The sequence below is a fragment of the Dasypus novemcinctus genome, chromosome 9 (assembly GCF_030445035.2).
Source record: "Dasypus novemcinctus isolate mDasNov1 chromosome 9, mDasNov1.1.hap2, whole genome shotgun sequence".
Classification (NCBI taxonomy): Eukaryota; Metazoa; Chordata; class Mammalia; order Cingulata; family Dasypodidae; genus Dasypus; species Dasypus novemcinctus.
Genome location: NC_080681.1, coordinates 80,747,519 through 80,764,522, shown reverse-complemented (window position 1 = coordinate 80,764,522; position 17,004 = coordinate 80,747,519). Strand labels below are relative to the sequence as shown.

Genomic DNA, 17,004 nt, shown 5'->3' with positions numbered 1-17,004 from the left:
AGAAAAATAAAACTGACTTGAGAAAGACAACACATAGAGGCAGGGAACTTGAGTAAAGTTGTTTTGACCTTGTTGTACAAGGCTTGAGAAAAGCCATTATTTATACAGGGTGATATTTAAAGCCATATGATTCAAGATAACATTAAAAGCAATAGTAGACCTAGAAAATAGATGTTCTAGGACTAAACCCTAGGCATGCCAAAATTTAGAACAGAAGTTTAGGGAACTGAGAAACTTGTGAGTGAAGCAAAGAAGAGAACTAAGAACAGTGTTGACCTGGAAGCCAAGTGAAGAAATCATTTCAAGAAGGAAAGAATAGTCAACTGAGTCATAGATGCCAATAGACTGAGGAAGATATGATCTTGAGAAGTGACCAATGTACAGGTCATTGCTGATCTTGAAAATAGCTATTTTGGTATAGGAACAGTAGCAAAAGCCCACTCTGAATGAGTTCAGAAAATTATGGGAGCAAATGAATAGCAAACTGTAACAAGAGACAACTCTTGAAAGTTTTGTTGTAATGGAAATGGAAAAACTGTGTGGTTGGAAGAGCTAGCTCAAAGAGAATGTGGAGTAAAGAAATATACTTTCTCCTCAAATGGGAACAATTACAGTAAGTTTGTATGCTCATGGGAATAATCCAGCAAAAGAGGAAAATCAATGATGCAGGATGGAAAGGGAACAACTGCTAGAATACCTGACTAAATACTAAAGGTGAGAGGAAATGGGATCTAGTACAAATGGCAAAGACAGTGTTCATTCATTAGTAACAGAAAAGAAGGCATGAAAAGACTTAAAGAGACGATGTCCCTCCCTTCAAAAATTTTAGAATAGAGGAGAAAGACAAAAACTTAGAAAAATATGAAATAGATTGAGAAAAATTGCTACAGGGTATATACAGAAGAGTATGACTAAATCTACATGTAGGAGGGAAAGATAGAAGGAAAAGAGTCAGAAAGGATTCACAAAGGAGGTAGTGCTCTAATTCACAAGGCAATGATGAAAGAAGAGTTTCAGCATGTGCCAAGAAAAAAAGCACAAAACAGCAGAGCAGATGGAGCAACCAAATTAAGGACTGAAAAATACAATCCATTTACACTTTAATTACTGCTCAGTGCCTACTCATTGTAATATATTTTCAAAGAATAGCATTTAAGGTACCACATAATTAAAGCTATCTAATAGGGTCACTATCAAGATTAAATGAGATCTATGTAAACTCCTTAGCACAGTGCCTAGTACATAGTAACACAAGAAATACCAGCTATTATTATTAGGAGAAGGAAGATTAATAAAGATTAATAAAACTATAAAATTTCTAAATATCTTCCCAGAGGACCAAAAGAACTTTCCCAACTCTGGTCTATTTCCTACTTTTCTGAAGTTTAATCCTAGTCCAGGCCATGTAATTGAGCCATAAAACTAGAAAGGGATTATAATTGACTCAATTTCCTTTGATTTGGATAGGCCTAATGATTGACTTCGTTCTGAAAACCCATATAAACATGAGACCTATGTCAGAGCAGAGGTTCCAGAATAAATCATCCCCCTGTCTGCCAGGCCTCCCCGAAGAGAAGAGACCAGATCATCAAAGGTCACCCTGCATATCTGCCAAATCCATTATGACTGGGCCCACACCCGCAGGATTCAGTTGAGAACAGGTTTCTGAGGTAAAAAAAAATGACAATCTAAATATCTTATAAAATATTAATGATTAAATTATGATACAGCTACACAATGGACTTCTACAGACATATACTGAAAACACAATGAAACAACAAAATATCCACGATTTTGTTAAAATATGGTATACCATTTTAAAAAATGTATAAATTATAAATGCATAGGGGAAAAGTATACAAAGATTATAAAGAATAATACCAGTGGTTAATAATGTGTGGAATGATTATGGAAAATTTTTTAATTTTCTTATTGTTATCTAATTTTCCTACAATGGCCATATAATACTTATGTTTATTGTTAACTAAGGTTGACTTTTTTCTTTTTAGGAGGTACAGGGATTGAACCCTGGACCTCATACACATGAAGCATGTGCTCAACTACTGAGCTACACTCACTCCACAACTCCACAAGGCTCAAAAAAATAAATTAAAAAAATTTTTCAAATCCCTCCTTCCTTTCCCCAGAGACATGATTGCTTAACATCATTCCAGGAAGCGGACTTGGCCCAATGAATAGGGCGTCCGCCTACCACATGGGAGGTCCGTGGTTCAAACCCCCGGCCTCCTTGACGCGTGTGGAACTGGCCCATGCGCAGTGCTGATGCACGCAAGGAGTGCCCTGCCATGCAGGGGTGTCCCCCGCGCAGGGAAGCCCCACGCACAAGGAGTGCACCCCGTAAGGAGAGCTGCCCAGCACGAAAGAAAGTGCAGCCTGCCCAGGAATGGCACCGCACACACAGAGAGCTGACACAGCAAGACGACACAACAAAAAGAAACAGATTTCTGGTGCCGCTGATAAGAATAGAAAGAACACACAGTGAATGGACATAGAGAGCAGACAGCTGGGGGGGGGGGGGGGAAGAAAGAAATAAAAAGATAAATCCTTAAAAAAACAACATCATTCCTAATCATTTCTGTACATATCTAAGCATAAGAAGTTAAAATTAGGTAAATGTAAAGTGAGGATGTGGTGCTTTGTGTGTCTTTCCTACAAAAAATGGAATTCGACAATATATGGTGTTTTACAACTGGCTTGTTTTCACTTAAAAATAAGTCATAGGGGGATGTGGCTGTGGCTCAAACAGTTGGACTCCTGTCTACCCTATGGGAGGCCCTGGATTAACAACCCAGGGCCTCCTTGTACAGGCAGGCTTGCCCACATGCCTCAGAGTGCTGCCTGGCCCACAAGCACCGTGGAGAGCTGACTCAGCAAGGTGATGCAACAAAAAGAGAGACAAGCAAAAAACACAGAAGAGTGCGCAGCAAATGGACAGAGAGAGCAGGCAACAAGCAAGCCACAAGGCGGAGAGGGGAAATAAATAAAAAATAAATACAGACACAGAAGAACGCATAGCAGAAGGACACAGAGCAGACAGCACACAAAAAGCACAAGGGAGGGAGATAAAAAATAAAAATAAAGATAAATAAAATTTTTTTTAAAAAGTCATAGGGAAGCAGACGTGGCCCAACTGATAAGAGCGTCCATCTACCATATGGAGGTCCAGGGTTCAATTCCCAGGGCCTCCTGACCCATGTGGTAAGCTGGCCCACCCTCAGTGCTGCCACACGCAAGGAGTGAGTGCCATGCCATGCAGAGGCACTCGCGCATAGGGGTGCCCGACCACGCACAAAAAGTGTGCCCCATAAGGAGAGCTGCCCTGAGTGAAAAAAGCCCACCCAGGAGTGGCGCTGCACACACAGAGAACTGATGCAGCAAGATGATGCAACAACAAAAAATAAGAGACACAGTTTTCCAGTGCTTCCAGACAATGCAAGCAGACACAGAAGAACATAGTGAATGGACATAGAGAGCAGATAGGGAATGGATACAGAGAGCAGACAAAGGGGGGGAGAAATAAATAAAATCCTTAAAAAAGAAAAAAAAGAAGTCATAGGACAGCTTGCTTTATCATCACATATAAAATTACTTCTCTTTTTTTTTTTTGAGGTACCAGGGCCAGGATTGAACCTAGGACCTCATAATAAGTGGGAAGCTGGTGTTCAACCACTAAGCCACATTTGCTCCCGAGTTGGTCTGAGCCACATCAATTACCCACCTATCTTTTTTTTAAGCTATGCAGTGAACTGTATCATAATTTGATCTTTAGCCTACCAACAGACAATAAAGTTGTTTCCTTTTTGAATATATAAAAACAGTAGCTAACACTTGAATGTGTTATTGAATGCTAATTATGTTCAAACACAAGTTTCTACAAGAATATAATCTCACCATACATACTACTAGTATTTGTATAATTTGTATTTCTTCTTCTGTAATCTGACTATTCATACTCATTTTCTCTGAAAAACAAGTAATTATTTTTTAAAACTGGCTAAAATACAAATCTGACCAAAGAAATTTCTGCCAAAATATCCTCAAGAGTTCAGTGAAAATGCCTGGCATGCAGACACTCATGCCTTTATACATTCTACAAATATTTAAGAATCTACTATGTGCTAGACAGCAAGTAAACAAAACAGACATGAACTCCATAGAGATATTCTTTAAGCCTAGCGAACATCTGTTAAACCGAGCTAATAAGGAGAAAGCAAAAAGGAAAGTGAAGGAGGAAGAGAAAGTAAAAAGAAAGGTGAAGAGAGGAATACAATAATTAGAGACTAGGACCATATGTTTCGGAGCACACAGTTCAACACAAAATTACAATTGTTTCTTAAACTGGTTTTGCCACATTCTATTGATTTTAGAAAGTACCTTCAGATAAATCTGCTTTACTTATATATTTTTACTCTCAAGAATCCACAATTTCTCTTTTTATTTTCTCCAAGTATACTTCATTCATTCTCTACATTAGCTATTCAAAACTTTACCACTCAAGGCTTCTCCTATATTTCCCCCTATTTCCCCTATAGCTTCCTAGTGGACTACTTAAGTAGACAGCAATGCTTACTTCATAAAAAAAAAACAAAAAAAAGTCTATAAAGCAAGAACTCTTTCAACTTCTTATTGCCTGCAATGCACACTCTTTACATATGCCTTCCACTTTCACATATTTTTTTCTTTCTATTCTGTAAAACAGGGGTTCTTAACAAGCAGTCAATGAGCTTGAATTTAAATTAAAAAAACCATTATTCTTGTGGAGACATGTTGCTGCAGGTGTGATGTATTTATTAAATAATACGCAGTATAGCGTGGATTTAGTAAGGGGTCCATGGTTTTCACCTGACTGGCAAAGGGGTCTATGGAATTAAAAAGGTTAAGAAAGAAACCCTGCTCTAAAACCAATACCTCCATATATGTTCTTAATCTCATCAAGAAATCAGATTTGGGGTTCACGTGTTACAAATTGAATAATAGAGAAAGGGTCAATGGTGCTGCAGCTTGCTGGCTGTGTGCAGGGCATACCAAGTGGAACAATGATCACCAGGGTCGTCTTGGTGCACTAATCCCGAGTGACGCCAGCTGCCCAAGAAAGTGCCAGTTCACCAGAAGCACCTGACAGGACACACGAGTGCCAGTCACTGGACAGCCTGAAATACCCCTTCAAGTAAAAACGCTAAGTAGTGTCTGTGTCAGAGTCAGTTGTTTCCTCTAACTCTAGCCCAAATGCCTATTGTTAGGGAGAGGACAAACCAGACATCCCCTTAAGAAACCCTGTGTTTTCATCTCCTTTAACTAAACTAAAAAGGGCAATGCTTCTTCCCATTCTATTGAAGGAAGAATACTCTTTCCCACCAACTTCAGGATAGTGCAGCCTTTGGTTGGCACCTGGCCTTTTCTACCTCTGTGGTATAGTATCCTCTTAGTGGGACCATATATTTTCAAAATTCTAATCAGGTCTATTTCTTCCAGAATCAACATCTTGTTAGCCATATGGGACCTACATCCAGCTTCACTCAGGATGCCAGATCCATCTTCCTCCAACTGAGATAGAGTAGCAAGAGTTTTACACCTTGCCAGATAGGACCTACTGCCCCTAACCAGCAGCAGGTAGCTACAGAAGAAAGATCATCTCCCTTTAGCACCCCTTTAAGAATAAAGGAGTAAACTCTGGGGGGAGAATGAAGCAGGCTAGTAAGAGAGGGAATCAATAGATGGATCTGGAACCTGGCAAGAAGGCAACATTGACATCAACAACCCCAAGATGGTTGCTGTAAGACTCTCCCCTAAGATTCCACCACTCAGAAGACTTCCTCCGGAAGCCAGGAGAAGCCCCAGATATTCCCCAAGGACTTTTTCACTGGGCCCTCCAAGGAAATTGATGGGAGAGATAATCAAAACAGTAAGGAGCTAGAACTCCTTCCCTACCATTAGCAAAGGAGTGGGATAGTTAACAGTTCAAAAAGTGGGCTCAAAGCTAAGCTTGCTCTCTCTCTCCTCTGGACCCTGACTCTAGCTGCCTTCTTCCCTGCTTCCATCACTATGCAAGTAAATTTGGGGATTTATAATCTATAACAGGTAATTGTCATCTGTAAATCAGCCCGCTTTGTCAATTTTCAACCCCTTCCTCTCACCTGGGACCCCTGCTCTGTTATTTTCTCCCATTTCTCATCCCTCCCTACCTGAATAAATTACTGGTCTAACTCAAAAATAAAGAAAGAAATAAGATTCCTATTAACCACCCCCCTGCCCACACTGAAGAAATCAATCTAAAGAACAGTAACAGACAAAAAACATGTTTATAAAATCACATTAGTATTCAGAAGGAAATTTTAATGGATTTCAACTTTAAACGTTGAAACTTTTAAAGTTAATTTACTGAAGTTCACTTTAGTAAATGAACTTGAACCTCAAGAGGTCAGAAATAACTTACCTCTACTTTGTATTATAAGGCTTAAACAATACAACCAAAATTGGGTTTTGGATTCAGGGATCAAACTGAATCCAAGAGACTGAATGGTGTCAAGCTCCTAGAATTCATATATATCTAAGTACACAATGATTTCTCTTATAGATCTAAGATTCTATGATCACATCATTAATGTGTATATTTACAAATAGTTGAACCGACCAACAAGTAAACCCATGTTCTTCCCATCCACTACAAAAGAAAAAAAATTTGTTTTGTTTTTTTGATGTACAGTTGCCTTCTGATACCTCTTGACTTAAGGCATCTGCTCAGAAGTGACCTACCTCACTTATAACTATTTGGAGGCCAGGAGATGCTAGTCTCAATGCTGTCCTCACTTGGATAGTGATCCTCCTTCAAACATTAAAAAATAACATGTACTTTACTCAGATCTTCCCCCATAGAAATGCAGGTCTTATTACAAACAGGTTAAACATGCAAAGTGTTTTATATTTAAATCAAGCCAAACGTAAGTGCTCCTCATTGTTTGCATTTAGAACATACCATTACTAACCCTGTCCCTTAAGCATTTCCACTACATAGGACACATACCAATGAAGATGTGAACAACATTTCCATTCTGGAGTCCCTCGATCCTTCCAGAAAAAGAGAAGATAATCAATGCTTATCAAGCATTTACATAGGTCCCAAAGAAAGTATAATAGGTGTCCTGGAGGTATGCTCAACATTTCAAAAAAGCTGAGTACAAATTATATATATACACAGAAGTAAAATTCCAGAGGCTACTATTTAATTAATGCAAACTACTGAAATACAATGGAAGAATTTTGTTCTGCCTAGGAAGGCTTCACAGAGATAACATATTAGCAGTGCCTCTGGGCTTCAGATGCCTGAGATGTCAGTTTCTGGTTTAAAAAACTGACAGAATTTAACTATAGTCTGGATAAGTCTTTAAAGATTATTTAGTCCTGAGGTTTACACCTTTATTTTAAAGTAACAAAATCTTTTCTTCAGAAGTCTAGCTGAAACCCCAGTATATAAAACAGGTAAAAGTGGACCTACTTTTTTGAAAGAAGAGGAAAAATTATGGGAAAACAATTCTGTTGTAGTAAACTCCCTCCATTTTAAAATAAGAAAGCTGAGACATTAAGACAATGATTTGACCAAGGTCACATAATGACAGAAATGCAACAACACAATTTATTCAAAGAACATCTTAAGCATTATCTTTTGAAGTCTTTCCTAACTTTCTTCCAAGGTGGAATTTACCACTCCTTACTTTATACCAGCATGTACTTCCATTATGGCTTCTTTTAAACTTTAGTGTCCTTATTTTGTTTTTTAATGTAACTGTCCCTCTAAACATTTTAAGCTCCCTGAAGGCAGGCACTATCTTAATCATCTTTGTCTGTCTAGCACCCAGAACAAAATGTTATTTATGAAGTTATATTCGGTCAAATTTCAGAAAAGATTTAAGATAGCTCAGCAACTGGCACACAGTTTAAGAAGTATTTGTCTTATGAATCTAGTGAAAATGAATTTATTAAATAATACCTCTAAAGCAGAACAGTACCTGATATATAGTACATATTTTGTAAATATTAGCTATTATAAGTAATTTTATGAGGGTGGACTAGAGGCATTATTGAACATTTTAATCTGTAAGGCAAAAAACTAAGCACCTTTCATCAAATATTCAACATGCTCATTTACATATTACCAAAACAACTCTTTCTTGATGAGAAAAAGAAAATTTAGCTCACCAATAAAGATCTTTTGACCTTGCAAACTGACAAAAATAATAAAAAGGGTTGTACAATGTTAACCTCTAACTTGGAGAGAAAGAAGAAATTAGTCTAGACTTAAACTTAGTGCTAAGTCACTTCTTTCTGTACTTCAGTCTCACCTGTCATATGAACTGGTGGGGAATGGATAAGATTATCTCTAAGGTTCTTTCCAGCTCTCACGCACTGTCGGGGCTTATAATAAATTAGGACCTAGAATCTTTCAGCTTTCAACTCCCTATGAATAGGAACTTTATAAAAACCAGCAAATGCTGCACTGAATTTGGTGCCGTATGGCCAGGGTTTTTGTACCAGCTCTCTTAATATTTAGCTGTGAAATTCTGAACAAGAAACAGACTCTCTGAACTTCAATTTCCTCAACCTGTAAAATGAAGTTGTTGAGCACTGTGATCTCTATTTAAAATACATCATAGTATTTGTAACAAATAACTCAGAACAATGCAAGGTGTTGGGGGAGGGTTGATGTATGGGACCCCTGTATGATGTTATGCATGTTTGCTTTGTAAGTTCACAACTTTTACTATTCACTTAATTGTTCATGTATGTTCATATGGAAATGACAAAGATAATAATAATAGGGAGGGTTGGGGCAAAATACTTTCATTAGTAGTAATATTTTGACAATGCTCTTTAATCATTATTTAAAAAGGTTTAACAACAATGTAAAGTGTTGGTGGTAGAGTTATGAGAGTCCTGTATGATGTTATATATGTTTGTTCTGTAAGGTCACAACTATTACTCTACACTTATTGTTTGTGTGTGTGGGGGATATATTTCAATAAATTAATTTTAAAAATACATCATAGTGTTGACATTCTATGAAATGAGCCACCTCTGAAGGAAACAGTCAGCTGGGAATTGAGTCACCAGTTATTAGAGATGCTTCGCGGACTCCCGCATAAACCAAAAGTGAGGAATTTCAGGGTTAAAAGAAACCTTAAAGTCTTCTACAATTCACCCAACTGATACCCAAGTCCTCGCTAATATATTCCTGTAGAGGTCACCCAACCATTCTAGTCATGGGGAAATACCCATGAAGACAAGCCTCTTAATCTTAGGCCAGCTTTGATACAAAGTTCTTTTACTGAAGCCACACCATCGCCTTGTAACTCCCACCTATTAATTTTACCTCTCTTCCACAGGGTTCCTCAAATATTTGTTGACAGTGATAATAAGCCCCGTAAAAATCCCTCTCTTGCACATTTAAAACTCACACTCCTTATTCCTTTCCTCACAACATCCAGCCTGCCTTACTCAGAGAAACCTTTATTTTTTCATTAGCGAATATCAAAATCACTCGGCCCATTCTGACAGTCTCTGATTCACTGTGGAACTCAAGATTTCCCACTCCTTCAGCGAACACCACAAAGAAGCCCCTAACTGCCCTTGCCACTTCCACCCAAGAAACATCTGGGGTGGGAAGTCTGCTCCTGATGCGCCTTCGGAAGATAAGGAAACAAGAACAGATACGGTGTCGGGGGCAGCAGCAGAGAGGCCCGTACCCGGTTCTCCTCCCCAGTCCAAGCCTCCTCCCTCACCGGTATTGCTTGGGGTCGCTGGGAGACTTGACGATCTCAGGGTCTCCGGCATTACTGACAGACCCCCTCCGTCCCTCCTCCTCAGATTCATCGGCTCCTAAACGGGCAACCCGGCCGCTCTCGCCTAAATCCTGCCCATTGGGCTGCAGGTCAGGACAGCTGCAGGTAGACTTGGCCTTGTTCCTTCCAGGCATGATGAGCGTAGGAAAGGATCTGCAGGAAACCAAGTCTTCGCACCGACCCCGAGCTTCGATTCTCCACAGTGCCGCGAGCTCCCGCCCGGCCTCACTCCACAACTTCCTCCGGGTGGCACAGACTGCAGCAACCGTGACTCTCCTCAACATTCACCACCAGGCCCGAGTGATGGACATCCTTCTCCCAAGGGCCCACCTCCTCCTCCTACTCTTCAGCCGCTCCTCCTCCTCCGCGTTCCCAGGCGGTGGCGGCGGGCGCTGGCGCTGCCGCAACCGCCGAGGAGGCCAGGCCTGAACCCCTCCCCCAACCCGGTCTCTCTCACACCAACTTCCCTCCTCTCCCCCGCCCTCCGGCCACGGATGACGCTACTGACTTTAGCCAATCAGAATACAAGAGAGAAGTCACGCGCACGAAAATAACCAATGGGAGTACAGGAGGAGGGGAATGAAAGGGACAGGGCCGGATTCTCTCAGCATCCAAAGAGCCCTTCAAAATCTCAGTTGGGCGGGGCGGGAAGAAGAGGCGGAGAGAGTGACGCGAAGCACGACGGGAGAAGCGTGCCGAGCCTGTGCAGCGTTTGTGACGTACCAAGGGAGTTGGTTTGAGGCAGTGCCTGGTTAGGGCGCTGTGGACGCAGGAAGAAATATTTCCCTTCTTAGAGAACCGAGAAGCCTTTGGAGGGAACGAATTACAAAGCTTCTACCCTGTTTCGTGCACACTGTCCTTCAGACCTAGGGTGGAGCCTTCCATCATGACTCAGCATGTAAAAAGATGAACGCCGGAAGTCTATTCCTGCGCGATTGAATGGAAGCTGTTCCGTGGTTGTGCTGAGCGCCGGAAATAGCCAGGGGCCTTTACTCCTTAGTTCCTGCCAAATCCTAGTGCTGTTCGCCTTCAAGGTCCAAGAAAATGCTTGAAAGACCGGTGTAGATGTGTTTAAAATTCTATGCGGAAATATTTTACGTTTCCTCACAGAGTATTCCGTCTACCGAACCTTAAATTCAGCCATGTTTTATTGAATAACTGCAGGGTGTCAGTCTGCTGCCCTAAGTGCCTGTTTCCAAGGAGTTTTCTGTTTATGGGACCTATGGTGGGTAGTCATCTAAAATGTGACTGAAACATAGACATAAGTGGAAAAACCAAGGTAGTTGACACGTGTAATAAGATATAGTATGCTACCATGTAGAACGAGATCCTACCACATAAAAGGAGTGGAGTAAATATGATCGAATGAAGAAACACTTGAAGCAGGGCTATGTATTGAAGGCTGTTCAAGTTTTTAATTTATTTTTAACATGTTTATGGAGTGTCTCAGCAATCTCAATTTTGCACCTCCAACCTAGGCCTCTTCTGACCTCCTGACACGGGGAATACAACAGCAAAACGTAAAAAACCCTGCCTTCATGGAGCATACATTCTAGTGGGGAGAAACAAATAAATACTATATGTTTTTTAAAATGGTATAAAGACAACTAAAGCAGGATAGAAAAATAAGGAGTTGGAGAGGAGGGATGCAATGATCCAGACAGGAAATGAAACTAGTACAGTAGAAGAGGTATATAAAATGAAAAAGGTTCAAATGACCCAGCTTTTTTCATACATCTTTTCAAGAACATATCAGTTTTTAAAGTAAGCAACTCAACTCCACTAGACTTCCTCTTTCAGAAGAGTGTTTTTTCTTTCCAGCCCTAGCATAACTTTCCAGTATATAGTAAAGCACTCAGTAAATGTTGCATAAATACATGAAGTGACATATCTATATTGAGGTGTTTTTTTTTTAACTCTCCATAGCAACAATGCCATAAGCATCCTGAATTTTCTTACTAAAAATAGAGAGGCCCCACCCTAGGTGTGACTTGTTAGTTTTTCCCTTTAAAAAGGAGGCTTCTGAATTTCACAGAAAAGCCCACCAGGCTTTACAAATATGGCAACACCCTGTTGCCAGATTTTCTCTAGGTTCTTGGCTAAGCTACAAAAAGTGAATTTTAAGAGCAAGCTAGTTTAGTTAGGCCAGTAATTTATTAAGGAAGGGAGGGAAGAGAAATGGGAGAGAATGACAGATTATGAGTCCCAGGTAGAGAGGAAAGGAGCTGAAAAGAGATAAAGAGGGCTGGTTTACAGACTACAACTCCCCACTACTGATTACAAAATGCCCAGGTTTACTTGCGTGCTGTTCCAAGCAGGGGTTGAAAGGCAAGAACTGGTCATTGGCTTTGGCACTTGCCTTTTAAACCATTAATTATTCAGCCACTTCACTAATGACAGGGGAGTATTTCCAGCTGTTCTCTGCCTTGATTGATTACCCCACCCCTCAACCCCTGGAGGGGCGGCGGGGATTGGGGAATGATAAGGCACCCTGGAGAATACCCAGTGCTTCTCCTTGATTCCGGAGGAAACCTCCTTCCAAAGAGGAGTTCTTGCAAGTGTCTCCCAGCAGCCATCTTGTGGGGTATTTGTGGCCAAGTGGTTTTCCTACCAGGTTCCAGATCCACCTGTTGATTCCTAATCTACAAGGCTGCCTCAACCCCGTAGTGAGGCATTCATTTATTCATTCAGCCAACAAATACAGACACTGGGAATAGAATGATGAGCAAGAAATTTCTCTTCTTTTGGAACTTAAAATAGAACTAGCAGGAGAAGCAGATATTAAGCACATAAATTTTTTTAAAATTTATGATTGTGAATATTTCTAGAAGAAGAAATACAAAGGAACCTGGCCTGGTCAGAGAGTTTCTCTAAAGAAGGGACATTTAAGCTGACATTTGAAGAAGATATAAGAATTAGTATAGGAATGTATAAGGAATAGACTGGTTCAAAAGCTCTGAGAAAGCAGGTCAATGTGGTAAACTGTAGTGAGCTGGGCGCAAAGAAAGTCAGTGGCCAAGACCATACAGAACCTACTAAGAGTAAGGAAGACATTGTGTTGTCTATTTTGCGTATCAGTAGATTCACAGCATCTAGAACAATGTTTGGCACATTATAGTTACTCAGTAAAAAATTATTAAACAAATGAGCAGGATACGGAATAAGTGTTTTCTAAGTAGTTCAGTCTAGCTGATGTGTGAAAAAATGGATTGGATGGTAGGGGGCAGGGGTAAGACTGAAAGGAAGGAGAAAGAGCAATTAGGAAGCTATGAAAGTAATAAGGCAATAGAAGCTGGTAACCTGATCTGAAGAGTAATAGGAGAGATAGATGTAGACAAGTAGTGACGTATTTAAGAGGTGGAATTGATTGGATTTGGATACTGATTGATGTTTACAGGAGAGGGCCCCTGAAAGGCAAAAATTAGTGAAGCCCTGAGACCAAAGAACACACCTGGCTTTTAATAAGACAAACTTTATTGGGACTTAAGAACAGGAGAGACTCTTTGATGGCGACCAAAGAACGAATGAAGTTAGCACTGCGCAAAGAAATGAGAAAATGAGGGGTGATATATAAGGAGTTTCAGAACAAGGATATTCCATAGGGTGTGAGAACAGAGTTTCTACTAGGGTGGGATCTGGTGATGTTTTCACTACGCTCTTAGGAAGGACACTTACCAAGGACATTTACTGCTTTTAGAAGATTATAGTTTAGGATAACCATGTATATATTATCTCCCCTCAGGGAGGGTTACTAACCTTTAACTTATGTCTAGGTCACATGGGTGGCTACATGCTGAGAACTTACAAGGGCCTGGGTCCCCACAATCCACACCCATGTAGTGGCCTATGTTAACCATTGGACATGTATTGCATCCACATTCCATAGTATAAGAGACAACAGCTAAATCCTTTATGTGTTTTTCAATGACAATTGCAGTTACACCTGGCACAAAAGCTGCCAATGGGTAGCACCACCGGGGGCATGCTTTACTCTATATCTAGCCTTGAGAGTAAAATTATACAACTCAGGGGGTAACCATCCCACATCATGGAGTCCCACTTGTCATTACATACAGACAGGAGCAATGCTATCTATGATGACTCAGCCGTTAACCATCCTGAACCATTATATATAATATATCCTCATAAATGCCTGAGCTTATTCACCTGTTCCCTACAAGGGAAAAAATATAATTGTAAGGCAACAGACTTGGCCCAGTGGTTAGGGTGTCCATCTACCACATGGGAGGTCGCGGTACAAACCCCAGGCCTCTGTGACCTGTGTGGAGCTGGCCCATGTGCAGTGCTAATGCGCGCAAGGAGTGCCCTGCCACGCAAGGGTGTCCCCAGCATAGGGGAGCCCCATGTGCAAGGAGTGCACCCCATAAGGAGAGCCACCTAGCCCAAAAGAAAGTTCAGCCTGCCCAGGAATGGCGCTGCACACACAGAGAGCTGACAACAAGATGACGCAACAAAAAGAAACACAGATTCCTGAGCCAAACAACAGCAGAAGCAGACAAAGAAGATGCAGCAAATAGACACAGAAAATAGACAACCAGGGCAGGGCAAGGGGAGAGAAATAAATAAATAAATCTTAAAATACATATATATATATAATATGTGGGAAACAAAGGCATGTTGTTTCTGTAATAGCGAGTTATTCCCTGACCACTGGGTCATGCTGTCCCTAGAGATACATGTGCAGGTCACTAATCTCTCAGGGAGATGTAACATTCCGGCGGAACCAGACTTAACATTCCAGCGGAATCAGGACTTGATAGAATGAAACAACCTGGGCAACAAGATATATGAGTATATTTGTTTCGATAACATAAGAGAACATTGTGAGTTTTCATTACTATCTTATCCACTGTGAAGAATGAGGTAATGGGAATAGTTAGCTAGAATAGTTGCTGGTTCTCACGATTGCTTGGGGGTATATAAAGAAGCCCCTGAGATTAATAAACTTGTCTGATGAGCTTGAGGCTTCAATGCTCTCAGATCCCCTGATCCCAAACTCTCTTTGTCTTTCATTCCCGATACCCTTCGGGTCCACGACTCCGACATCTGGTGCCCAACGTGGGGCCCAAAGCAGTGATTGCAGCAGAGATTCTTCCATGGCAGTATCGGGAACGCAGAAACTGAAAACCTTCCTGAAATGTTGATGCGTCCGTAAAGAAGTGACCCTTTTTTAAATTGCAGTTGTAAGTATTTTCATTAATTTTGTTTCCACTAGCATCAGGGTATGGGTAATCAACTAGGTCGTCTGGAAGAATATTCACAGGTACTAAAAACTTTTAAATACTGTTGGAGTTTCAATAAAAACTGATTTACTTGAACTGTTTGCTCTAGAACAAAAACACTGTTATTGGTTTCAGCCACAGGGAAAGAATCTTTTAAATCTTAAACAGTGGAAACAGGTAATGAAGACGCTACGTAGAGCATATCAAAAAGGAGAAACTATACCACTGTCAATGTGGGCTTTAGGGCAACAAATTGCAGCAGCCTTAGATCCGCTGTAGTCTGAAGAAGAGGAGGAAGAAATTACCATTTTTTTCTAGGGAGCCCCATGACACAGGCCATCTGAGTGAGGACAAGGAGGAAATAGAGGACAAGCCTCCTGATGAGAAAGAAACTAATCCCTTTCTTCCTAAAAAGATGTCTAAATTGAATATTTCTAAAGCTAACATTTATAATGTGGACCCTACAGCTCCAACGGCTACAATGCCAGCAGCCTCAGGAATATTTCCTGATACTGATGATCCTCATCCCTATGCTAAGAGTGTATTCATACCAAATCCAGTTCCAACTACTCCATTAATGCGTTGTTTGTTGCAAGGATCATGACAACTTTCCCGTAAATATTCAGCAAATTCCTCCAGATGCGAATAATCCTCAAGGAGGATATGTTGCTAGTCACGAACCCCTGCCCTTTAAAATTTTGAAAGAACTTAAACAAGCTTGTGCTCAATTCAGAACTAATAGTCCTTACACATTTGGATTAATACAGGGGTTGGCTCAAGCTGACCGGTTTATCCCTTGGGATTGGGACATGCTAGTTAGAACTGTCCTGACTTCAGCTGAGTTTTTGCAATTTAAAACCTGGTGGACAGATGAAGCTCATATGATTGCTTGCTGTAATGCAGTACAAAATCCTCCTATTCTTATTTCTGCTGAGCAATTATTAGGTATTGGTGAATGGTCTGGTTTTCAAAGACAGCTTTATTATGATGATCAAGCTATAGCTCAAGTGTGTAATTCTTGTCTGGCAGCTTGGAAACGGATTTGTGCACCCAGTAAGCTTATGCAGTCCTTTGCTAAAATAATTCAAGGAGTTAATGAACCATATGTAGAATTTGTAGCCCAATTAACTGACATTTTGATGAAAACTATTGAGATTCCAGAAGCAAGAGAGTTAATTTTGCTGACGCTTGCTTTTGACCAAGCTAATAGTGAATGTAAAAAGGCAGTTAGGCCCATAAAAGCAGCAGGAGGGTCAATTGAAGATTATATTAAAGCTTGTCAGGATATTGGTTCAACCTTCCACCAGATGGCAGTCTTGGCTGCAGCATTTAAAAGTAATTCTAAAGAGGAGAGAGAGAAAGGCAATTGTTTTAAATGTGGAAAGCCTGGCCACTATCAGAAAGAATGTCGATCTTACTTAAATCCATCTTTTTATAGAAAAAGACAACAGAACCCCTCTAAAATATGTCCTGTGTGTAAAAAAGGGTATCATTGGGCCAATGAGTGTAAATCTAAATTTCATAAAAATGGAACTCCAATTGGGTCGGGAAATCGCTTTGCAGGCCTAGCTCAGGGCCCTCAGACAAACAACATGAGCCTGGCCAAACAACCTCCAGTCAGCAAGGGCCAGCAACATGCATCCCAATTTCAGAATTAAGAGCTGCTACAAGAGGCAGTGCGGCAGTAGATCTTCCATCTACCGAAACTAAACTTATAACACCAGGAATGGGTATGCAAACTATATCTACTGGAGTAAAAGACCTTTGCCTTCTGCCACTGTAGGTCTTATTATAGGGAGGAGTAGTTTGACTATGAAAGGATTATTGGTACAGATTGGAATCATCGATAGTGATTATCAAGAGGAAATTAAGGTAATGGTGCAAGCAGTAAGTCAAATACAAATTAA

The 17,004-nt window shown here is 40.6% G+C and overlaps 1 protein-coding gene across 11 annotated transcripts in view; it reads right to left on the bottom strand.

Annotated features, from left to right (window-relative positions):
* NRDC (nardilysin convertase) overlaps window positions 1-10,359 on the bottom strand; it is a 163,559-nt gene extending 153,200 nt beyond the window's left edge. For 8 of the 11 annotated variants that reach the window (XM_071217442.1, XM_071217443.1, XM_071217448.1 and 5 more), the window contains exon 1: window positions 9,795-10,359. In XM_071217442.1, the coding sequence (XP_071073543.1) occupies window positions 9,795-10,138 (344 nt within the window). In that variant the 5' untranslated portion in view covers window positions 10,139-10,359. The remainder of the gene's footprint in view (window positions 1-9,794) is intronic. The other 3 variants (XM_071217440.1, XM_071217439.1, XM_058303590.1) reach the window with 1 other exon arrangement.
* Window positions 10,360-17,004: the final 6,645 nt, after the last annotated feature.